The 26,020-nt window shown below is 37.4% G+C and overlaps 1 protein-coding gene across 2 annotated transcripts in view; it reads right to left on the bottom strand.

Annotated features, from left to right (window-relative positions):
• R3HCC1L (R3H domain and coiled-coil containing 1-like) overlaps positions 1–26,020 on the bottom strand; it is a 114,969-nt gene that overhangs the window by 38,570 nt on the left and 50,379 nt on the right. The window contains exon 3 of one of the 2 annotated variants that reach the window (XM_011928747.1): positions 20,212–20,308. Coding sequence is in view for 1 of the 2 variants with exons in the window: in XM_011928746.1 (XP_011784136.1) it covers positions 363–435 (73 nt within the window). In the remaining variant the exon portion in view is untranslated. Of the gene's footprint in view, positions 1–362; positions 653–20,211; positions 20,309–26,020 lie in introns of those variants that run through there. The other variant, XM_011928746.1, reaches the window with a different exon arrangement.

Raw genomic sequence — 26,020 nt, 5'->3', positions numbered from 1 at the left:
CAGTACCAGAACCAAATGTTAGAAATAAAAGGAAAACAAAATTTAGTTCAATGTAGGAAAGAATTCTTCTAGATTTCTCCAATGTTATTACCAGAAAATGAGCTCTATCTCTAGCAGAATTTAGATAAAGGCTGGATGACTGACATATACTAGAGAAACTCTAAATTCTATGATTCTATTTCTAATCTGCAATAGACCTATTGAAGGCCTCAAATTATCTACTTTAAAATTATTATGTGCCACAGTTAATGATTTTACAAATTCAACCTTTTTTTCTTAAATAATGCTCACATACAGTCATAATACTATTTCCTGTAGCTGAAAATCAGTATAATAAATTTGTATTACTATCTATTTCCTACAAAAGCAATGATTTCGACTGTGCCATGACCAGCAGTGTGTTGGCAAATATTCAGCAATCAGCTTTCCAAGCATCCTTCATAGTGTTACTTGATATTTTTCTTTATGTCATTGATGTCAATGATGTGAGTGACTTCTTAGCTGAAGTAATCATTTTTTAATAATGGAAGAATATATACTTTTTTTTAGCTAAAATATAATAGCTAAAGGCATGATACATTTTTATTAGCAGCATTCTCTCTACCACTTTAAGTCCAGACAATCAAGAAATAATAAATCAAGTCCTATTTATGGCATCTGACAATCTCTGTAGTGTAAATATTCTTGCCATAGCTAATTTCTAGTTATCACTATGACATTACCAAACACAGAGTTGGGGGAAAAAAATGTACAAAAGCACACCATTATAGTATTTCAACCAGAGATAGGATATACTTAAATAAATAACTTCAAAAGCATAGATCATAATAAAATGTAGTAAAATAATTAGGAAGTCAGGAGTTTGGAGTATTTATTAGCTTTTAAAAGTGTAATTTTAATAGTAAGCCTATGTTCTTTAGTTTTTAATAATAGCTGTGTTTAACAATCAGTTTGAAGAATTCCTAAAATTTTAACCATCAGTTCTCAGGCCAGTAGGAGACACTCCAATCCACCACTATGCCCATTCTTTCATAACTCACAGACAGAAAAAAGGAGAAGCATCCCCATTCTTGTGGACTGTCAAGATACAGTAGTCCCCACTCTTACCTGCAGGGGATATGTACCAAGATCCCCAATGGATGCCTGGACCATGGATAGTACCAAACCCCATATATATTGTCTTTTACTATACACATACATACCTATGATAAATTTTAATTCATAAATTAGGCACAGGAAAAGATTAACAATAACTAATAATAAAACAGAACAAGTATAATACGTAATATTGTTACATATAATATATAAAAGTTACATGAATGTGGTCTCTCAAAGAATATTATAGTATGCAATATTTTCATACCATGGATGACTACAGGAACTGAAACCATGGAAAGCAAAACCGTGGAAAAGAGGAGAACACTATACTGCCAATTTAATTTGAAGCCTTGTTGCATTTTTATGAATTTCTTTTGCAACTATAGGCATGAAAGGCTTTTCACATTGGGAGTGGGGCTGTCTGCCATACAATTTTTAAAAATGTACCTTGGATTAAACTTTTCCCACCCTGCTACCTGCTATTAGCACTTGATATTCTCTCTTTCTCTCTCTTTTTTTGAGACAGAGTTTCGCTCTTGTTGCCCAGGCTGGAATGCAATGGCGCGATCTTGGCTCACCACAACCTCTGCCTCTTGGGTTCAAGCTGTTCTCCTGCCTCAGTCTCCCAAGTAGCTGGGGTTACAGGTGCCCACCACCATGCCCGGCTAATTTTGTGTTTTTAGTAGAGATGGGGTTTCTCTATGTTGGTCAGGCTGGTCTCAAACTCCCGACCTCAGGTGATCCGACCGCCTCGGCCTCCCAAAGTGCTGGAATTACAGGTGTAAGCCACCGTACCGGGCCGATATTTTCTCTCTTTTAACACAGTTTTACCTTTTTTACAATGTTCTAAGTGCTTTTTATCCATCTAATTTGCTTCTTAACTAGACAGAATCCATTATTTGGGGTGCATTTTGCAGCTAATTTATCCTTGAAGGACCATCAGCATGCACTCTGTTCAAAAAAATCACACTTTCTAAAGCGGATAAAAATTCATTCCTTCATAATGGAGGTCAGTCAATTGCTAACACGTGCCTTTAAAATATTTTAGGCCAAATCATTTTTTTATATTATACTGTTGAACACTGGGATCATACCTGAGCACCTGTCCAATTGCTTCCACAGTTTCCAAGGCTCCCTGAGAGAAAATATTGGTAACTTCCTTTAAGTACCTCTCTGATCCATCTTCATGAGAAATTGAACAAGCACAAAATAAATTGGGCTTTCATATTTTCAAAACAGAATGTCAGTGGTGTTTGTCCCATATTTGGTGTCTAAAACATATGGATCCCTCTTCAATCAACAACTGAGTATTGGCACTTAAGGCACTCACTGGGTAATTCAACCATGAATTGATTTAATCCAGTATTCACCAAAGACTCACATGAGACATCTGATATTTGAGAGAAACTGCCTAATGGGCATACTAACTATTCATTCTTCTAGAACAAATTTGGTATTTGTTAGTTCATCAGAATGCACCATAGCTAAACTATATATATTGTCTTAACATTTTATTTGGGAATAATTTCATACCTATAGATGTTACAAAAGTAAAAATAATACAAATAGTACCCTTACACTGTTTACCCATATTCACCAATGGTTAATATTTCACCTCATTTATCATTTGCAATCATGCATATTCCTCCTCCTCTTCCTCTCTTTACATACATACACACACACACACACACACACACACACACACACACATATGCAGTTTTTTTCCTGAATATTTTTGAGGGCAAATTACAGACATCATGGCCCTTTGCCCTAAATACTTCAAAGTATAATACATTTCCTATAAATAGGGATATTCTCTTACACAGCCACAGCACAGTTATCAATGTCATATCAACGTCAGCATATTTAACACTAATAAAATACTTTCATTTAACGTAAGTATTCCAATTTTGTCAAGCAATCTTGTAATGTCCTTTATAGAATATTTCCATTTCCATACAGGATCCAGTTAGGGTCAAGTAGTCCCTTTAAGTGCCAGGTGTCTTAAGTTTCCGACCTTCTAGAACACCTCCACAGTGAAAGCTGTCATTTATGATGTTGACATTTTGGGAGAACAGTTCCTCTCCCACTCTTTTTTTTTTTTTCTGTGACAGAGTCTCACTCTGTCACCCAGGCTGGAGTGCAGTGGTGCAATCTTGGCTCACTGTAACCTCCACCTCGCAGGTTCAAGTGATTCTCCTGTCTCAGTCTCCTGAGTAGCTGGGACTACAGGTGCCCACCACCACATCCGACTCATTTTTGTACTTTTACTAGAGATGAGGTTTCACCATATTAGCCAGGCTGGTCTTGAACTCCTGACCTTGTGATCTGCCTGTCTCAGGCTCCCAAAGCACTAGGATTACAAGTGTGAGTCACCGCACCCGGCCCCCACTCTACTTTTTGAGAGAATGCTCCTATGTAAGGCTTGTCTGATGTCTTCCCGTGGTGAGACTAAGGTTACACATTTTCAGTCAGAACACTTTATGGTGGTGATGTGTCCTTAGGGCATCACATCTTGAGGCACATCATTTCTACCTGTCCTTCAGTGATGCTCTTAATTTGATCATCCAGTCCAAGTATTGTCCGATTTTTCTACTGTATAATTACTACGTATTTTCTCCCTTGCAATTAATAAGCAATGTGCGGGGTAGTACTTTAAAAGCATGCAAATTCTCTGCTTCCTCATCAAAACCAGGTAGCATTCTAAATCTGATTATTCTTATCTGATTCCATCTTTACTATGATGGTTGCAAAACAGATGATTTTCCAACTTGAGGGGTCCCTCCACATTCACCAGTCAGGCCTTGGAATTTTTCTGAAAGCAAAAGTAAATCATTTATCTCAGCTCACTACAGATGCTAAGATTCCCTAAATTAAAATTAAATGTTAAAATCTCAGCCAGAGGCATGTGCCTGTAATCCGAGTTACTTGGAAGGCTGAGGTGGGAGGACAGCTTGAGGACAGGAGTTCAAGGCTGCAGTGTGCTATTACTATGCCTGTGGATGAACAATCACTGCACTCCAGCTTGGGCAAGGTAGCGAGCACCCGTCTCTTTTTAAAAAAAAAAAAACCAAAATCTTATCTTTCATAGTCATTGGTCAATATAGAAAATATCTATCCGAAAAACATTTCCTAACTTTTGCAAAATCAAAGCTAAAGGCAACTATCATCTTTCCATCTTTCCAGTGTCTCACTTATAAAACAACGGAAAGAAAGCATGCCTCTCAGACAAAGTCACATAGTTCCTTTACCAGACATAGCATAACATATGTCCCATTCTGCTTTCTTTTCTAGAAAACACGGAATTTAAGTTTGGTGTTCAAATGCAATGACTAGTCCATCTCAGGTGTCTGATAATATGTGCTTCTCTGTCCCTTTATAAAGTCATCTCCAATTCCTTCGGGAAGGAGGCAAGGCACATGGGAGGGTATGGAAGGAAAACATTTTTGTGGAAAATACTTAGACAATATATTTATTTCAAATCTATTTTCTGAACAGTATCTAAGTTTTATCAACTTAAAGTTGTTTGAATGATGATATATTCTTTGGAATTACAAAATGTCTCAAATGAGGAATTCAGTATATTGAGTTCTAATCCTGGCATCCTCTTCAAATGATATGCAAAAAACTATGCGACAGAAAGATATTTATATAAAGCACACACTACCAGACCATTACCAGACCATTACAATTCTCATACATTTAAATGCCAATGCAAATATCTTGAATGTTAAGATTCAACAGACAGGCTTTTAATTCAAGATGACAGATTAAGCACACAAGTAAACCCCCCTAAAATGGATCCACATCTATATGGAATTCATTTTATAACAAATGTGGCACTTCAAATCAATGGAAAAATATGGAACATTCAATGTCAGGACAAATGGCTGGCTGTTCATTTGGCTTGTCAATATTGAGGATTTTGCATGTATATTCAAATGAGACTGGTCTATGATTTTCCCTCCCAGTACTGGGAGTTATATGATTGGGTTACCAAGGTTACTGCAAGACACACTATGTAAGTTAAAGATTTATAAAATAAGGCTGGGTGGGCTTATTGTTGGTAGAATTCCTTGGCAGCACTGTCTGGGACTCATATTTTTTGGTGAAGATGTTTAAAAATGATTCGTTTCCTAAGGTCTATTCCAGTTTCTCTTCTTCTAGAATATCTGCCTTTGACCTAGTTTTTCAAATTTATTGATATAAAAGTTATTCACAATAATTTCTTGTTGTTGCTTTATCTCTGCTATATGTCCCCTTTTTTGTGCTTAATATTATTTATTTGGGCTTTCTTCCTTTAGTGTTGAGCAGTCCCGACAGAAGTCTACTTTATAAGTCTTCAATGGGCCAGATTCTATACTACAAAAGTTACTGCTCCAAGCCTTAGTTTACTTAATGCATAAAATGGGGATAATAACAGACTTATAGGCACACTGAGCAGAGTACCTAAAAATACGCATGTACAGAAATTTGCCAGGCATGGCAAAAGTCTCCATAAAAGTCAGCTATTACTACTTAAATAGACATTGAATCCCTTAAGTTACAAGTTTGCAGAGGGAGTCAAGGCCCTTATGATACATTAGTATTCTTAATGTCCCCTAATATCTGTTTCTACTAGACACTAACACCTACTGCAACCATGTTTCCTGGTTTTGTTTATCAATTTCTCACTAACAGCCTAATGCTGTAAATAACCCATCATACAAAGTAAATACAATGCAACTCAGTTGTAATGTGGAAATACAAACCCTCAAAAGAATGCAAGATTTCATAAAGTCTATGAAAATAATATTAGAAAATGCTCATCTCACAGCAAAATCCTTGGATTCTGGCAGAATCAAACCACTCAACAACTAAAGATAGGACAATTCACTCAACAACTAAAGGACAATGACAGAATAAGAATTGAGAAAGGGGTAAGAAAATATCTTGAGAAACTGATGAAACCCTCAAGAGTTTTGATAAAACTGACGTACAAGTCTATTTTATATAACAAATGCTAGATAAATGAAAAACAAAATGAAGAATGCTATCAATTATACAATTTTACTGGAAAAATTATGCCAAGAAGGTATCACATCATTCTTTGTTAATTCTGAGAATTAGCATAGCTGCAGTTACAATTTAAATTTTGTTAAACATATAGAAAAATACATATAGTAAAATGTTTTCATTTCTGAATACTGTCCCTAACAAATCTTTTTTATTAATAACTAATAAATCTTGTCTCCATTTTTAATAGGTTTACTTTTAAGAGGTATTTTCCAAATACTAATTTTCTCAATTAGCAAGAATTTCTCTTAAGTGTATATTCCTAACAAGAAAAAAAAGCTATTATCTAAACTGCTAACACTGATTACAACTGGGAGAGCAGGAACTGAAAGAGGAAAAAGAATTATAAAGAATTATTATCTTTTTATACAACATATGCCACAGTATTGTTTAAATGTGTTACAAAAAGAACAGGCAGTACTCTTGTAATTAAAACAAAATCACTAAAATTTAAAGATACGCTATTGTTTTAGCCATAATAGGACATCACTATAAATGTGTAAGAGAAAGCAAAGGCAATGAATATTGATAAGCAGATATTCATTGGACAAAATTACTGTAAGCAGGAAAATGATGACAGGACAAAAGAAGAAACTCTTTAATATACTCAGGAAAATGTAACAAGCAGCACATAAATATTACTCCATGTTGGACAGATCCTCTCAAATGTTGCAGAATGCCGAGCAACCTCTACTTTTTAGTTTAAGAATGATCTAGGACTACACTGTCCAATTAGTCACAAGTAGCTATCAAGCACTTGAAGTGTAGTTAGTCTAAACTGATGTGCTGTGCATATAAAATACACTTGGATTTCAAAGACTTTGTACAAAAAAATACAAATTGTCTATCACTTTTATATTGATTATACATTGAAATGATACTATTTTGGATATACTGCTTTAAATAAAACATTAAAATTAACTTCATTTGTTTACTTTTGTACTTTTTAAAGTGGCTTCTAGAGAATTTAGAATCACATATGTGGTTCACATTTGTGGTCTACATTAAATAATGCTAATGGGTTACCACTGGTCTAAGATCTTGCCATACCCCTAATGCCACAGGACAAATACAATCTGCTTTTTTCCTTTTGTTTTGTTGGCTTCAGCAGCATGGTAACATACCAAATCAAGAAATCAACTAAACCATGAATGTACAGATAAGCTTATCTGCATATAAACACTTTAGTTCATAATGATTTTTTTAAAGGATCCAAAGAAGTAAAGTCTACTCATGTTCCATAAATCAGAAAACAAAACCAATTAGATAACAATCTGAGAGGTTGTAATTAAGTACAGTATTAAAAATTATATTAAGTGATACAAGTAAACCATAAGATTTCTGAGCACTAAGATAATTATATATTTCTAAATTCTAGCCATCCTCTCAAAAAAAAAAAAAAAAATTCACTGCTCTCCTCTCCCCAACTTCACGGTTTGGTGAACAGTATCACTGTCAGCCCAGTTGTTCAAGCCAAAACCCAGGAAGTCACTACCCCTGATATTTCAATCAATTACCAAGTCCTATTCATCTACCTCTACACTGCTTCCAGTGACTTTCTAAAATACCAATCAGATTCTCCTGTTCATTTCCCTGTTCAAAATTCTTCAGTGGTTTTTCACACACAAGCTTTTTTGCATAGCAAATACAATCCTACATAATTTAGCTCTATTACCACTCCCAAAACTTCTTATCTGCCCAGTCTCATCTCTGGCTATTCCTAATTTCAGACTTTATATTCCATCAATTCCAACTTCTGGTAGTACCAGACACATGCCCAGCTGACCTCTCATACCTCTGCGGTTTGAAGCATACTATTTCCTCAGTTGGATGTCTGCCTGATAGTCTCCTATTTATCCTTCAAGTCTCACGTGAAAGGTTACCTTTTCTGTAACTTCATTACTGACTCTCCTTGATAGTCTAAGCTCCTTCCTATAAGTTTCCACTATACACACATCTTTACATACACTTTCATTAAAGCAATGAACATATTGCTTTATAGTTACTTGTTTGCACATCTGCCTCTCTTCTTCAGTGTAGAGTTAGTGTCTTTTTGTCTTTGTATCTACAATGCCATAGCACTGCATTTGGCACTAAATAACTATCATTTATTTATATCACTAAATATTCATTCATTCCACAAATATTTATTAACTACTATGTGCCAAGTCCCATCTCAGACATTGGGAACACAGTAATGAACAAAGCTCCTGGCCTCATGGAGCTTGCTGCTGAAGACAATCAATCAACATTTAAACATATCCTATAATGTATAAGGCTACAGAGTAAAATGGAGCAGAGATGAAAATACAGAAAATACAGGGAAGACCATGTTGTAAAGTGAGGAAGACCACTCTGAGGAGTTAACACCTGAGCTGATGCTTAAACTGAGTCAGAGAAACATATAAATTATCAGGGAAAAGAGAAATCCAGGAAAAAGAATGAACACGTGCAAAAGCTCTGAGGCAGGACAATTTTGGCATGGACAAGAAGTAACAGGAAAACAAGTGTGGTATCAGCAGAACAGGAAGGGGTGGAGAGGCTGGGTATGGTGGCTCGCGTCTGTAATCCCAGCACTCTGGGAGGCCGAGGCGGGTGGGTCACCTGAGGTCAGGAGTTCAAGGCCAGCCAGGCCAACATGGTGAAACCTCTGCTCTACTAAAAATACCAAAAATTAATCGGACATGGTGGCACACACCTGCAATCCCAGATACTTGGGAGGTAGGAGAATCGCTTGAACCTGGGAGGTGGAGGTTGCAGTGAGCTGAGATTGCGCCAATGCACTCCAGCCTGGATGACAGAGTGAGAGCCTGTCTCAAGAGAAAAAAAAGGGCAGAGAAGTCAGGAAGAGAGCTAAGGGACAGAATGAGTAGTAGCTGGTAGGTTATGTCAAGAGCTTTGGATTTTATTTCAGAGTGCTGGGGAATTATAGGAAGGTTTCAACATGATCTGACTTACTTTTGCTAAAGATCATTCTAGCTAATATGTGAGTACAGGGGGACAAGAGTAGAAGGAAGGAGACCTGTTAGGAAGTTATTGCAGCACATCTAGGGTGGTAGCAGAGAAGGTTATAAGAAGTGGTCAGATTAATCATAGAATCTGAAAGCAAAGCTAACAAAACTTGACGGACTGATGGTATGAGATATGAAAGGAAGAGAGGAGAAACCCTTTCTCTACAAAAAATACAAAAAATAGTTGGACATGGTAGCATGCGCCTTACAGTCCCAGCTACTCAGGAGGCTGAGGTGGTGGAACACCTGAACCCAGCAGGTTGAGGTTTCAACCCTATCTCACATAAATAAATACAAATAAAATAAGAAAAATGCTGTTGGAAGATCAAGTAGGACGAACTCAGTGTTTCTACTGGATTAGCAACATGGGGTTGCTGGTAACACTGGAATGCTTCATGGAATTGGGGAGATAAATATCCCACTGGAACAGTCTAGGAAGCAAGTGTGAGGGGAGGAAGACTAATCCAATAGGAAGGTAAAAACTGATGATGTAAATGGGAGATAAATGGGTTAACTGTAATAAAGGCATAGATAAATAATTTTTAAAACCTGGAACAAAAAGTGAGCAACTATGAGATTAGAAATTCTAACAATACCTGCTTCGTCATACCTTTATTAGAAATGCAAGGGTAGTATTAAGTAGAATATAGTATTTTGCACTCCTCTATTATTCACCACATGTCAATTAAAGCACCTTGAGACTCAGTATTTATACACAAATAAAGGTCACATATTCAAAATCTTCCTTAAAAGCTATTCTTGACTTAGCAAAGTTCAGTATTAAAGCCTGTACAAAATCAGTTTTCCAGTCATTTGAATTCAGTCTAAGGAACACATATTTAAATAAACTCTGCTTCTTTAGCAACAGCCAGTATACAGTTTTCGAGTACTGGCTCACTTTATGGATGTAGCAGCTAGTATTTACTGATGAATTTTTATACAGTGCTTAGTGTTCTGATGACGAAACTAGATACAAAGTTATTTTACTTGGTCACTACCAGCTACTTGAAGAATGAGGTCTCCAAGTCAAAAAAGATAGGGTTTAACAGGGTACAGTTTTAAAAATAATAGATGGCTCAAAGGTCTACAATGGAAGGTATAATCTACTTTTAGGAAAAGTTTTAATAGTATAAAGCTAACAAAAAAAGGGTTTGTTTGTTTGTTTTTGTATTTTAATACAAAAGGACTTTACAATAAGCCTAAAAGCAAAAACTAAAAATCTGTATTCTCCTTCCAGAGAAAACCACTGATAACATTTTGTTTTGTATGCTTATTGACCTTTTGTGCATTTTCTGTAGTAAAAAAAAAAACATAAATTTACCTCTTCACAATTTTCAAGTGTATAGCACAGTATTTTAACTACATGCACATTGTTGTACGACAGATCACTAGCACTTTTTCATCTCACATGACTGAAACTCTACATTCACTGAATAATTCCTCGTTTCCTTGGCAACCACCATTCTAGTCTCTGTTTCTATGAGTTTAATTCCTTTAGATACGTCATATTAGTGAAATTATGCAAGTATTCATCTTTTTGTGATTGGGTTATTTCACTTAGCAAAATGTCCTGAAGGTTCAACCAGGAGGCAGCATGACAAGAAATTCTTCCTTATAAGGTTGAATAATATTCTGTTTTATGTATATATCGTATTTTCTTTATCCATTCATCCACTGATGGACACTTAGGTTCCACATCTTGATTACTGTGAATAATGCTGCACTGAACATAGGAGTGCAGATGTATCTTTAACATCCTAATCTCATTCCCTCTGAATATATACCCAGTAGTGGGACTGCTGGATTATATAATAGTTCTATTTTTAGTTTCAGGAAGAATTTCCATACGTTTTCCATAGGAGCTGTGTCACTGTACAATTCCACCAACAGTGTGCAAGGGTTCCAATTCCTCTACATCCTTTTCAACACTTGCTATTATCTGTTTCTTCTTTGATGGTGGCCATCTTAACAGGTGTGAGATAATATCTTATTGTGGTTTTGATTTGCATCTCCCTAATGATTAGTTGTGTAGAGCATCCTTTTCACATGCCTGCTGGTCATGCACGTATCTTCTTTGGAGAAATCTCTATTTGGGTTCTGCCCATTTTTTATTCGGATTATTTGTTACTGAGTTGTCAAGTTCTTTATATATTCTCAATATTAACCCCTTGTCTAATACATGGTTTACAAATATCTTCTCCTATTCCTTAGGCTGTGTTTACACTCTGATGATTGTTTATTTACTGCATAGAAGATTTTTAAGTCGGATTTTTTTACTTTTTTAGTTTTTTAAGTTGGATGTACATGTTTTTGCTGCTTTTGTTACTTGTGCTTTTGATGTCATATCAAGAAACCACTGCTAATTCCAATATCATGAAGCTTTTCCCCTGTTTTATTCTAGGACTTTCACAGTCTCAGTTCTTATATTTAATCCATTTTTAATTAAATTTTGTATACGGTAAACCTCATTCTTTTGCATGTGGATATCCAGTTTTCCCAACACGATTTAGTGAAGAAACTATCCTTTTTTCCATTGTGCAGTCTTGGTACACTCATCAAAGATCATTTGACTATATGTGTTTATTTCTGGGCTCTCTAGTCTGTGCCATTGGTCTATATGTCTGTTTTTATGCCAATACCACACTGTTTTGATTACTATAGCTTTGTAATACACTATGGAATCAGGAAGTGTGAGGCCTCCAGTTTTGTTCTTCTTTCTCAAGACTGCTTTGGCTACTCAGGCTCCTTTGAGATTCCATATGAATTTTAGGATGGTTTATCTGTTTCTGCAAAAAACGCCATAAGGATTTTGCCAGAGATTGTTCTGACTTTGTAGATTGGACAGTATGGACATTTTAACAATATTAAGTCTTCCAATCCACGACATATTGCATCAATATTTATCAGGAATATTGGTCTTCTCGTACAGATTGAGCAGCCCTAATATGAGAATCCTAAATCCAAAATGCTTCAAAATCCATAACTTTTTGAGTGCTCACAGTGCTCAAAGGTCATACTCAAAGGAAATGCTCATTGGAGCATTCTGAATTTTGGATTTTTGGAGTAGAGATGCTCAATCAGTAGTATTTGTCTGGCTTTAGTTTCAGCATAATAATATCAAAGCTATGTCTTTCCATTTTTTTGCATCTTTATTTCAGCAATGTTTTATAGTTTTCAATGTATGTCTTTCCCTCCTGATTAAGTTTACTCTTATGCATTTTATTCTTTGTGATGCTACTGTAAATGAGATTTTCTTTATTTCCTTAATTGTTAGTGCACAGAAACACAACTGATTTTGGAGAGTTGACTTTGTATCCTGCAACTTGGCTGAATTTGTTTATTAGTTCTTAAAGTTTTTTTTTGTTTTTTTTTTAAGAATCTTTAAGGTTTTGCACATGTAAAACCAAGTCATCTGTGATTAGGGATAACCTTACTTCCTCCTTTCCAATTTGGATGCTTTTTCTTTCTTTTTCTCGTCTAACTGCTCTAGCTAGGATTTCTATTACAATGCTGAAGAAAGTGATGAGTGGGCATTCTTGCCTTGTTCCTGATCTTAGAGGAAAAACTTCACTTTTCACTAATGATTATGTTAGCTGTGAGCTTTTCACATATTACCTTTATTAAGTTGAGATAATTTCTTTCTATTCCTAGACTGTTGAGTGTTTTTATCATAAAAAGTTATGTTTTGTCAATGCTTTTACTGAATCAATTGAAATGATGTGATTTTTGTCCTCAATTGTTAATATGGTATATAATCTATATTTTTTGAGTTTCGCATGTTGAGCCATCCTTGTATCCCAGAGATAAATTCCACTTGGTCATAGTGTAAGATCCTTTTAATGTGTTACTGAATTCATCTTGCTAGTATTTTGTTGAAGATTTTTACAATATTCATTAGAGATATTGGCCTGGAGTTTTCTTATAGTACCTCTGGCTTTGGTATCAGGGCAATGCTGACCTCATTAAATGAGTCTGGAAGTGTTCCTTCCTCTTCCATTTTTTGGAAGAATTTAAGAAGAATTGGTGTCAATTCTCCTGTAAATGTCTGGTAGAATTCCCCAATGAAGCTATGTGGTCCTGGGCTTTTCTTTGCTAGGAGATTTTTTTTGTTTTGTTTTTCTTTTTCGAGGCAGAGTCTCGCTCTGCCGCCCAGGCTGGAGTGCAGTGGCCGGATCTCAGCTCACTGCAAGCTCCGCCTCCCGGGTTCCCGCCATTCTCCTGCCTCAGCCTCCCGAGTAGCTGGGACTACAGGCGCCCGCCAAATCGCCCGGCTAGTTTTTTGTATTTTTTAGTAGAGACGGGGTTTCACCATGTTAGCCAGGATGGTCTCGATCTCCTGACCTCGTGATCCGCCCGTCTCGGCCTCCCAAAGTGCTGGGATTACAGGCTTGAGCCACCGCGCCCGGCCGAGATTTTTTATTACTAATGGAATTTCCTTACTGCTTATGGGTCTGCTCAGATCTTCTATTTCTTCATTATTCAGTCTTGGTAAGTTTCTAGAAATCTATCAGTTTCTTTCAGGTTAGCCAATATGTTGGCATATAATTGTTCATAATAGTCACTTATGGCCAGGCGTGGTGGCTCACGCCTGTAATCCTAGCACTTTGGGAGGCCAAGTCGGGCGGATCACGAGGTCAGGAGATCGAGACCATCCTGGCTAACACGGTGAAACCCCGTCTCTACTAAAAAAAAAAAAAAAAAAAAATACAAAAAACTAGCCGGGCGAGGTGGTGGGCGCCTGTAGTCCCAGCTACTCGGGAGGTTGAGGCAGGAGAATGGCGGGAACCCGGGAGGCGGAACTTGCAGTGAGCTGAGATCCGGCCACTGCACTCCAGCCTGGGCAACAGAGTGAGACTCTGTCTCAAAAAAAAAAGTCACTCATGATCCTTTGTATTTCTGTGGCATCAGATACAATGTCTCCTTTTTCATGTCTGACTTTTAGTTGAGTCTACTCTCTTTTTCCTTAGCCTAGCTAAGGGTTTGTCAATTTTACTGATCTTATGGCCTTTTCAAAATGCCAAACTGTTAGTTTCTTTAATTTTTTCTATTATTTTCCTATTTTCTAGTTTTTTTATTTCTGCTCTATATTATTTCCAAGACCTTCTTTTCTTAAGCTTTGTAAGACTTACCTAAAAGCACAGGTTCCTAAGCCAGTTTTTCCAATTTTTTTCCTGCATTCCATAGTAAGAAAAGCATTTCATATAATAACACAGTAAACAGACTCATACAAACACGTGACTTAAAAAAAAAAGTCCAGGCTGGGCACAGTGGCTCACACCTGTAATCCCAGCAGTTTGGGAGGCCAAGATGGGTGGATCACCCGAGGTCAGGAGTTCAAGGCCAGCTTGGCCAACGTGGTGAAACTCCATTTCTACTGAAAGTACAAAAATTAGTCGGGCATAGTGGCGGGCACCTGTAATCCCAGCTACTTGGAAGGCTGAAGCAGGAGAATTGCTTGAACCCACAAGGCAGAGGCTGCAGTGAGCCGAGATCGTGCCACTGCACTCAAGCCTGGGCAATACAGTGAGACACCATCCTTACCTTACACCTTATACAAAAATTGATGCAAGACGGATTAAAGACTTAAATGTTAGACCTAAAACCATAAAAACTCTATGAGAAAACCTAGGCAATACCATTCAGGACATACGCATGGGCAAGGACTTCCTGACTAAAACACCAGCAATGGCAACAAAAGCCAAAATAGACAAATGAGATCTGATTAAACTAAAGAGCTTCTGTATGGCAAAAGAAACTACCATCAGAGTGAACAGGCAACCTATAGAATAGGAGAAAATTTTTGCAATCTACCCATCTGACAAAGGGCTAATATCCAGAATCTACGAAGAACTCAAACAAATTTACAAGAAAAAAACAACCCCATCAAAAAGTGGGCAAAGGATATGAACAGACACTTCTCAAAAGAAGACATTCATACAGCCAACAGACACATGAAAAAATGCTCATCATCACTGGTCATCAGAGAAATGTAAATCAAAACCACAATGAGATACCATCTCACACCAGTTAGAATGGCAATCATTAAAAAGTCAGGAAACAACAGATGCTGGGGAGGATGTGGAGAAATAGGAACACTTTTACACTGTTGGTGGGACTGTAAACTAGTTCAACCATTGTGGAAGACAGTGTGGCGATTCCTCAAGGATCTAGAACTAGAATTACCATTTGCCCCAGCAATCCCATTACTATGGGACGCACAGCAGGGAACATCACACACCGGGGCCTGTCAGGGGGTTGGGGGCTTCGGGAGGGATAGCATTAGGAGAAATACCTAATGTAAATGATGAGTTGTTGGGTGCAGCAAACCAACATGGCACATGCATATACCAAATGACTATAAATCATACTACTATAAAGACACATGCACACATATGTTCATTGCGGCACTATTCACAATAGCAAAGACTTGGAACCAACCCAAATGTCCATCAATGACAGACTGGATTAAGAAAATGTGGCACATATTATACCATGGAATATTATGCAGCTGAAGAAAAGGATGAGTTCATGTCCTTTGCAGGGAAATGGATGAAGCTGGAAACCATCATTCTCAGCAAACTATCACGAGGACAGAAAACCAAACACAGCATGTTCTCACTCACAGGTAGGAACTGAACAATGACATCACTTGGACGCACAGCGGGGAACATCACACACCGGGGCCTGTCAGGGGGTTGGGAGCTTGGGGAGGGATAGCATTAGGAGAAATATCTAATGTAAATGATGAGTTGATGGGTGCAGCAAACCAACATGGCACATGCATATACCTATGTATCAAACCTGCAGGTTGTGCACACGTACCATAGAACTTAAAGTATAATAAAAAAGTCCATAAAATATTTACCCTTAATGTAGGCACTACTCTTACTTTTAATCTAGAATTCTCCTTCATTTTTTACAATTTAAGGCTTTTAAAATTCTTATAATTTAAAATCAATTTATTCACTAAGTTGATTTCACCTGAACAAAAGTTTTAAAATACTATTCTAAACAGTATATTCAATGTCAGAAATGCATACGACAGGCATAGAAAACATTTTCTGTTTCAAATAATTTGTAATTCTGGCTGTAGAGCAAGGTAAAAGAGAAAACATAAGTAAAAACTCAGAAGATTCTTTGGCAGAATAAAATCAGAATAATAAAATAATAAAATTAAAAATATACCCAATCCTTTCCACACTTTCAAGGTCTTCCCACTTCCAATGTCAATCACAAGTACAGTACAACTGGCCCTCCATATCCGTGGGCTCCATATCTATGGATTCAACCAACCCACAGATGGAAAACATTCAGTTAAAAAAATTTTACATGTTAAAAAATTCATGTAAAAAATATTTTAATCACATGTTAAAAAATATTCAGTTAAAAAAATCTGTACATGTACTGAACATGTATAGATTTTCCTTGTTATTATTCCCTAAACAATAGAGTCTAACAAATATTTACCTAGCATTTATATTGTATTAGGTATTATAAGTAATCTAGAGATGATATAAAGTAAAAAGGAGGGTGAACATAGGTCATATACAAATACTGCCATTTTATATCAGAGACTTGAACATCCTCAAACTGTGGTTTCCAAGGAAAGTCTTAGAACCCATTCCCCAGGGATACTGAGAGTCAACTGCATTTGCAATCAAGAAACCAAGAAATGTCCTTCTCTTGGCATAGGAGCTTCACTTTAAAAGAGATACAATACAAACACAGCACAGAGGCACTTGTGTGCGATATAATAACATAAAAAATTATACTGGGACAGCAGAGAAATGGCTTCATATTTTAAAAACTATAAAATCTGCTAATGAACCACAACTGATTCTGCTGTAGTTTTCTTAATCCATCCTTCCGTAAATGCAGTTGCACTAGTTATTATAATACAATGATATATTTCACACTTGAAAACACAAAATGATTCCTATATCTGCTTGGGGATTCATTTTTACTTCTATTCAAACCAGGTTATACAAAATATATATTACAATTTAAGTTGACATAATAAGACAATGATTTCTAAAATTAAAGTCTATAGTGAAAGAAATTACTTTATAGGTCTTCTCTTTAACGTATCTGAACTAAACAGAAATAAGTTTTTAACCCAGGTAGACACTCATTATTGAGAGACCTTACGTAGATAGACCTTACTAAAAGGCATTCAAGAAACACAATCACTAGTAGAAAGCAGAATGAGAAGTCAAACAGTTCTATTCAAACTGCCAAACTGTGCCATGTATAAGGTGATGACTCAAGGCCTTCTTCATTGTGAAAGGCTGTCCTCACCCCATAGGCAATGTGCACAGCTGTACTACAATCTCCAGATCACTAATTTTTTTTCCAGTAGAGTACCTGATTTTTATTGTTTCTTTCTCTTCGCCATCTGTCACTTTTTGCTACTCTAGGCATTTCTATTTCTCTCAACCTAAAGGGCACTGCAAATTCCAGAGTGTCCAAATTACATACAAAGTAACAATAAAAGGCTTCTAAGTAAGGATCTGAGGTGTTTCCCAATTGAGCAAAGTATATGAACTTAAAAACACAACCTTTATATTTATTTTGGCCACTTACCAGATCTTACTTGCTCACCTGACAAATAACTCACTTGACTATTTTATGTTCAAAATAGTAACATTTCATTTGATTCTCCCAACAACCCTATGAAGTGGAGTTATTACTAGTCCAATTCTACAAATGAGAAAACTGAGGCAACGAGGGTGTTAAATTGTGTCCCCCAAGGCCAAGGGACTAGAATATGGCAGAGGATTATCTAGATCTTAACCTATGTTTGTGCTCATAAATGCCTATGGCAATATGAATGTATCAGTGTGGTTAGTACTCCCCACTTAAATATCTTTAACAATCTTATGGGAAAAAAATACAGAAATAACTATATCAATTACTTGATGTCTAGGAGATGAGAAGCCCTAATTGCCTCCTTTCACCTCTCCAAAAGCTACTCTGAAAGACATAACTGAGGCAGAGAAATGAAAAGCCAAAGGAACACCAATGGGTCAACAAAGCTGATAAGGAAGTTTTCCAGTGTCTAGCCTTATCTAGCATTATTATGCTGAGCCTATCCTATAGTGGATCCAGACACAGGACTCTCCATTGCCATTTGAGGACTTACTTACCAAGGATGACTCAGGGCTGTTCCTTTTGAGATGTAGTTCTAAATGATCTCTGAATGCCTACCGAACATTTGTACATTTTAGCTTTCAATAAATATTCCTTGAGTAAATGTGGGCTTGGTATTCTGTGCTCTCTGCTGCCATACCGAACTGTAAGCTTGTCTGACTAACAATCATACCTACAGCTCCTTCAAAGCAAGAAATACCTTACCATTTTTAGTTTCTCAATACCCAGCACCATTCCTGGCACATATGGTATTCAATAAGATGTTTGGTAAATAAATGAGCGCAAAAGCAAATGTGCCTGGCACAAAGCAGTATCAATTCAGATGTTTCTCCTTAATTTGAGATTGTGTGTGTGTGCGCACACGCGCGCGTAAAAGGTATGTGCATTCTTGAACAACATTAAGAATTCCTTTGGCCAGGTACAGTGGATCCTACCTATAATCCCAGAACTTCTGGGAAGCCAAGGTGGGAGGATCACTTAAGTTCAGGAGTTTGAGACCAGCCTGGGCAACATAGCGAGACTCTCTGTACAAAAAAAATTTTTTTTTAATTAGCTGGGCATAGTGGTGCACATCTGTAGTCCTAGCTACTTAGGAGGTTGAGGTAGGAGGATCAACTAAGCCCAGGAGTTTGAGGTTACAGTAAACTGAGACCATGCTAATGCACTCCATCCTGGGCAACAGAACAAGATCTTATCTCTTTTTAAAAAAAAAAAAAAAATTTGTTATATCTTATCTCTTTGACTCAACTCACTAGCTATTTTCCTACTAAAGCAAACCTTTCTCAATTTGTATATATGATACATATCTATTTATAGAAAGAGACCTTATGTGCAAACTAATGATAACAGCAAAATTAAACCAGAGCGATATTTAAGCCCTCCATCTATCTAATACCTACTTCATTCTCGTAAACCATAACTTCCTGCCACCATCAAAGAAATGATACTCTGTATTTTTACATTACTAGCCCTTTTTACAGATGGGAAATATGTAAACATAATCCAATTATGAGAAATTATTAAGAGACCTAAGATCATGACTGTTTCTTAGATTATAAACACCTTATACGGGTTGACATGCCCTAATGTGAAAATCTGCAATCCAAAATGCTCCGAAGTCCAAAACTTTCCGAGCACTGACATGACACTCAAAGGAAATGCACGTTGGAGCATTCCAGATTTCAGATTTTCAGGTTAGGGATGTTCAACTGTTAAATATAATGCAAATATTCAAAAACAAACAAAAAAAATCAAAATCAAAAACACTTCTGGTCCCAAGCATTTCAGATAAGGGCTACTCAATCTGTAGCATGTTGGATTTAACAAACTGTACACGGCAATATAATTTAAACTTGTACCATACCAAATAAGTCAATGAACGAAGCACTGGGTTAAGTGCTTGTATACATCATCTCATTTAACCTTTGTAACAACTCTTCAAGGTGTATATAATTATTATTACCATTTTACAGACAAATAAATGAAGACTCAAGGTTGTACACCCAGCTAGTAAGTATAGAAATCAGAATACAAACTCAACTTTAACTAATACCTGAGTTATTTAGCTACTCACAACTCTATCCCACAGTATACCCTCAACAAAACAAAAAATTTTCTAAATCATAACTGCCTAACTCTAACATTGTAATAATACACCATACTTGCTTTTAACTGCATCCATCATTCTGAGAAGGAAAACTGATCACCTCCATAAGCTCCACACCTACTTTCCCACCTTAACCACTGAAATCTTGAATCATATGAGAGCTGTTTATTACTAACTTCCTTTTTCTGAAAACCATACTGTGCCCCTCCACTGCCATGAAAAACATTATTGGCACCCACAGCAATGTTCTGTATAAAACTTGTCACAGCTATTAGTGGCAATTATCACTACCTTAGGTGACTCTGGAATCTCAGAAGACTTGAACACTCTAATGTAAGTTTTAAAGGTTTATGTAAGATCCACCACACCAAATGCTGAGTAAAACCTTCTGGAAAAAACAAGGAAATTATATGATTAAATATAGTTAAATGTCTCTCTACACGGAACAGCTATTTGAGAAGATCAATTGTATGCTATTTTTGTTCCAAAAGAGCAAGGTTTGCAGATTTTGTTTATATACCCATCGGCGAAACATCAAAACTGAAGGAACCAAACTGTCCTGTTTTTCTCAACACTCAAAGACAATCAGGCAAGAGAAGTTTATTTACCATGACTTACATATTATTTACATATTTTTTTCCTTTTCCCTTTTTCTGACTTACCTCCATGGCCTCAATGAATTTTGGGCCATACATAAAAGAGAATTATTAAAGTAAAAAGGGGTCATTTCTTCTACTCTCCCTCTGAAAGAAGGAAGGAAACTTGGAGGTTCTTCAGAAACATACCAAGATTTTTACTGGATACATTCCAAGTCTTCCCTCTTCCTCACTCTCTGTATTCAATCAATGGAAAAGTTCCACTGATCTTCACATCTGAGTATCTCTTTAATTTGTCTGGTTGTCCCCATCTCTAATGCCACTACTCCAAGTTAAAACAACACACGCAAATGCCTGGATTACTGAGGCAACTTAACTAACTAGTCTTGGTAACTGCTTTGCTTCTTTCCATTCACTCCTCACCTTCCATCCAAAATGACTTTTTCAAAACCATTAGCTACTCAGATGTCACCCTCCCTAAAGCCTTTCAATGACTTGCCATTGTTTTCATGATAAAATCAACTTAACATGGCTTAGAAGACTCTTCTTTCTAACCTGGCTCCAATCAATTTCTCCAGTCTTACCTTTTGTCACTTCTGTCTTCATATGCTTTATAGCCACATGGCTCTCCTTTCAGATTCTCAAACTCTTTATGTTGGTTCTGTGGGATTGTTTGGCATCTTAGCTACTGGACAATCTCTTCCTTTCCCACGTACTCTGCTTCCCCACAGCCTCCCAGCCATCTTTAATCTCATTCCTACATAACCTTTATGTCTGTATCACAGTTCTTTCTCTGAGAAGCCTTACCTAATCATTCTAGATAAAACTGGGTGCCTCCTTCCACATACTTCTCCTATTACAGCTCTTACCATTACTCTAGTATAATTACTTCTGTAATTATCCGGTCTTCCTCATTAAACTACATGCTCATTAAAAAAGGGATTATTATGGGTACTTGCCCATCCCTATATCCCCTAACACTGAGCACAGTGCCTAGACACATAGCACAGACTTGACGTTTTTATACTGAATAAATGAACAAACAAAAATAAAAATTTGGAGGAAAAAATTGAAAGGAACAGATTTAAAAGATATTTTAACCATCAAATATCTCATATCAGTAGATAACCTCAAGAAATAAATGGGACTTCTAGATTCTGCTTAGGATGTAGAAAGGTAGAAAGTATGTCATTTTCACCCTTAAAACAAAGTAAAACATGGACGCTGTGCAAAATCACAAATTTTCTTGAACCCAGCACAAAAGTAAGGTAACCTTAAATCCAAGTAACCGATCTAAAATCTAAAGAAAGACAGGATTTCAAAGGGAGGGATGGGACATGAGCATTACTTTACCTGTAGTAAATACCGGACACCATACAAGCCAACAAGAACTTGGTTAAAAATTTTTTTTTAATTACTGCAAGCCAAATGTGGACCTGCAGCTAGGGGAAGCAAACAAAACAAACAAACAAAAAAACCCTCTACCCCGCTTAAAGAAGGGGCAGGATCTCTGAAAAAGCCCCATACCTGAGACCTAGAGAAAATGGAAACACCTAGCTAAAACTGAGACTAGAAAAATCCAACACAAAATGTCCTCCCCATCTCCCATCAAAAGCAGGCTAGCAAGTCTCAAACAACATGTAACAGCAATGTACTACAGTCAGGTGTCACGTAATGACAGGGATATGGTCTGAGAAATGCATCATTAGATGATTTCATTGTGATAACATCACAGAGTATACTTACACAGACAAAGACAGTATAGCCTGGTACACACCTAGACTATACAGTATAGTATATTATTGGTCTTAGGCTACTAAACTGTACAGCATGTTACTGTACTGAATACTGTAGGCAACTGTAACACAATGGTAAGTGTTTTGTTTATCTAAATATAGAAAGGTACAGTTAAAATATGGCATTATAATCTTAGGGGACCATCATCATATATGCAGTCTGCTGTTGGCCAAAACATTGTTATGTAGCACATGACTGTTCATGAGCAAAGAGCTAAAGCATGGAGAAATACCTTCTCTGAGATGCAAGTTCAAAGGGAAGACCTAAAGCTGAGGGTAGAGCAGACATTAAGAAAAACTCTCTGGCAAACTAAATCCTACCCTAAACACGAAGTAATGCTAGAGAAACTTGAAACCTGTGGTAAATTAAAGGTAACCTAGCAATAACAACCCCCCAACACTCCTTCTACTACTACACACACACACACACACACACACACACACACACACACACACACACATCTCAGGAAAAGACAAAGCATGTCCATTTCCAGGTATAAATATATTTAACTGGCTCTCTACACAAAATGTCCAGATTTCAAAAAAAAAAAAAAAAACAGAAAAAGAAGCAAAGAAAAAAAACAAAACACAAAACCACACTGGCAAGAGACAAAACAATCAATAGAACCAGATTTGGACACAACCATCATGTTAGAACTATCAAACACAGAATTTATAGGTTAAATGCTCTAACAAAATAGGTAGATAACATGCATACGCAGATGTGTAATTTAAGCACAGGGAAGGAAACAGTAAGAAGAAATCAAATGGAAATGCTAGAAATAAAAATATAGTAACAGAGACGAAAGCTTTCAACAACCTTATCAGAAGACCAAGACAGTCACAGAATCAGTAAAGACCAACAGAAACTACCCCAACAAAACATAACAAGAGAATGAAAAACAGAGAAGAGAACATCCAAGTGCTATGGGACAATATCAAATACTCTAACATATGTGTAACTGGAATTCTAGAAAGACAGTAAGACAGAAACAAAATATGAAGAGATAATAACCAAAGTTTTTCAAAATTAATACAAAAGAATCCAAAAAGCTCAGAGAACACGAGGCAGCATCAAATAAACAAACAACAACAACAACAATAAAAATTCACAATTAGACACATCATATTCAAACTGATGGGGAAAAAATCAAAGATAAAGAGAAAACCTTGAAGGCTACTAGAGAAAAAAAAAAAAAAAAAAAAGACACAATACAATGGAACAGGATAAGAACTTTCAGAAACTATGAAAGCCAGATGCCACTAAAGTGCTGAAAGAAAAAACTCTCAATGCAGAAATCTATATCCATGAAAATATCTTTCAAATTGAAGAAGAAATAAAAAATGTTCAGGCTTGTGGTCCATTCCAAGATGGCCAAATAGGAACAGCTCCATTCTGCAGCTCCCAGTGTGACTGATGCAGAAGATGAGTGATTTCTGCATTTCCAACTGAGGTACCTGGTCCATCTCATTGGGACTGGTTGGACAGTGGGTGCAGCCCAGGGAGGGCGAGCCGAAGCAGGGCGGGGCATCGCCTCACCCGGGAAGTACAAGGGGTCCAGGGATTTCCCTTTACTAGCCAAGGGAAGCCGTGACAGACTGTACCAGGAAAATAGGGACACTGCCACCCAAATACTGCGCTTTTCCAATAGTCTTAGCAAATGGCACACCAGGAGATTATATCCCACGCTTGGCTCAGCAAGTCCCACACCCACAGAGCCTTGCTCACTGCTAGTGCAGCAGTCCAAGATTGAACTGCCAAGCGGCAGCCTGGCTCGGGGAGGGGCATCCACCATTGCAGAGTAATGGTAAACAAAGTGGCCAGGAAGCTCAAACTGGGTGGAGCCCACCACAGCTCAAGGAGGCTTGCAGGCCTCTGTAGACTCCACCTCTGGGGGCAGGGCATAGATGAACAAAAGGTAGCAGAAACTTCTGCAGACTTAACGTCCCTGTCTGACAGCTCTGAAGACAGCAGAGGTTCTCCCAGCACAGTGTCTGAACTCTGAGACTGGACAGACTGCCTTCTCAATTGGGTCCCTGACCCCCGTGTAGCCTAACTGGGAGACACCTCCCAGTAGGGGCCAACTGACACCTCATATTCATACTCATACTCAGAGGGTGCCCCTCTGAGACGAAGTTTCCAGAGAAAGGATCAGGCAGGAATATTTGCTGTTCTGCAGTATTTGCTGTTCTACAGCCTCCGCTGGTGATACCCAGGCAAACAGGGTCTGGAGTGGACCTCCAGCAAACTCCAACAGACCTGCAGCTGAGGGCCCTGACTGTTAGAAGGAAAATTAACAAATAGAAAGGAATAGCATCAACATCAACAAAAAGGACATCCACACCAAAATGCCATCTGTAGGTCATCATCATCAAAGAGCAAAGGTAGATAAAACCACAAAGATGGGGAGAAACCAGAGCAGAAAAGCTGAAAATTCTAAAAACCAGAGCACCTCTTCTCCTCCAAAGGATCACAGCTCCTCGCCAGCAACAGAACAAAGCTGGACGGATAACGACTTTGACAAGCTGAGAGAAGTAGGCTTCAGAAGAGTGGTAATAACAAACTTCTTCAAGCTAAAGGAGGATGTTCAAACCCATCGCAAGGAAGCTAAAAATCTTGAAAAAAGATTAGACAAATGACTAAGGAGAATAAACAGTATAGAGAAGACGTTAAATGACCCGATGGAGCTGAAAACCATGGCACAATAACTACATGACGCATGCACAAGCTTCAGTAGCCAATTCGATCAAGTGAAAGAAAGGGTATCTGTGATTGAAGATCGAATTAATGAAATGAAGCGAGAAGTTTAGAGAAAAAAAGAGTAAAAAGAAACGAACAAAGGCTCCAAGAAATATGGCACTGTGTGAAAAGACCAAATCTACATTTGATTGATGCATCTGAAAGTGACGGGGAGAATGGAACCAAGTTGGAAAACACTCTTCAGGATATTATCCAGGAGAACTTCCCCAGCCTAGCAAGGTAGGCCAACATTCAAATTCAGGAAATACAGAGAACGCCACAAAGATTACTCCTCGAGAAGAGCAACCCCAAAACACATAATTGTCAAATTCACCAAGGCTGAAATGAAGGAAAAAATGTTAAGGGCAGTCAGAGAGAAAGGTCGGGTTACCCACAAAGGGAAGCCCGTCAGACTAATAGCAGATCTCTTGGCAGAAACTCTAAGAGCCAGAAGACAGTGGGGGCCAATATTCAACATTCTTAAAAGAATTTTCAACCCCAAATTTCATATCCAGCCAAACTAAGCTTCGTAAGTGAAGGAGAAATAAAATCCTTTACAGACAAGTAAATGCTGAGAGATTCTGTCACCACCAGAGCTCCTAAAGGAAGCACCAAACATGGAAAGGAACAACCGGTACTAGCCATAGCAAAAACATGCCAAATTGTAAAGACCATCAATGCTAGGAAGAAACTGCATCAACTAACGGGCAAAATAACCAGCTAACATCATAATGACAGGATTAAATTCACACATAACAATATTAACCTTAAATGTAAATGGGCTAAATGCCCCAATTAAAAGACACAGACTGGAAAATTGGATAAAGAGTCAAGACCCATCAGTGTGCTGTATTCAGGAGACCCATCTCACATGCAGAGACACATACAGGCTCCAAATAAAGGGATGGAGGAAGATCTACCAAGCAAATGGAAAGCAAAAAAAAAAAAAAAGCAAGGGTTGCAATCCT

Source organism: Colobus angolensis, unplaced genomic scaffold (assembly GCF_000951035.1).
Source record: "Colobus angolensis palliatus isolate OR3802 unplaced genomic scaffold, Cang.pa_1.0 Scaffold794, whole genome shotgun sequence".
Taxonomy (NCBI): domain Eukaryota; kingdom Metazoa; phylum Chordata; class Mammalia; order Primates; family Cercopithecidae; genus Colobus; species Colobus angolensis.
This window is presented reverse-complemented; position numbering and strand designations above follow the sequence as displayed.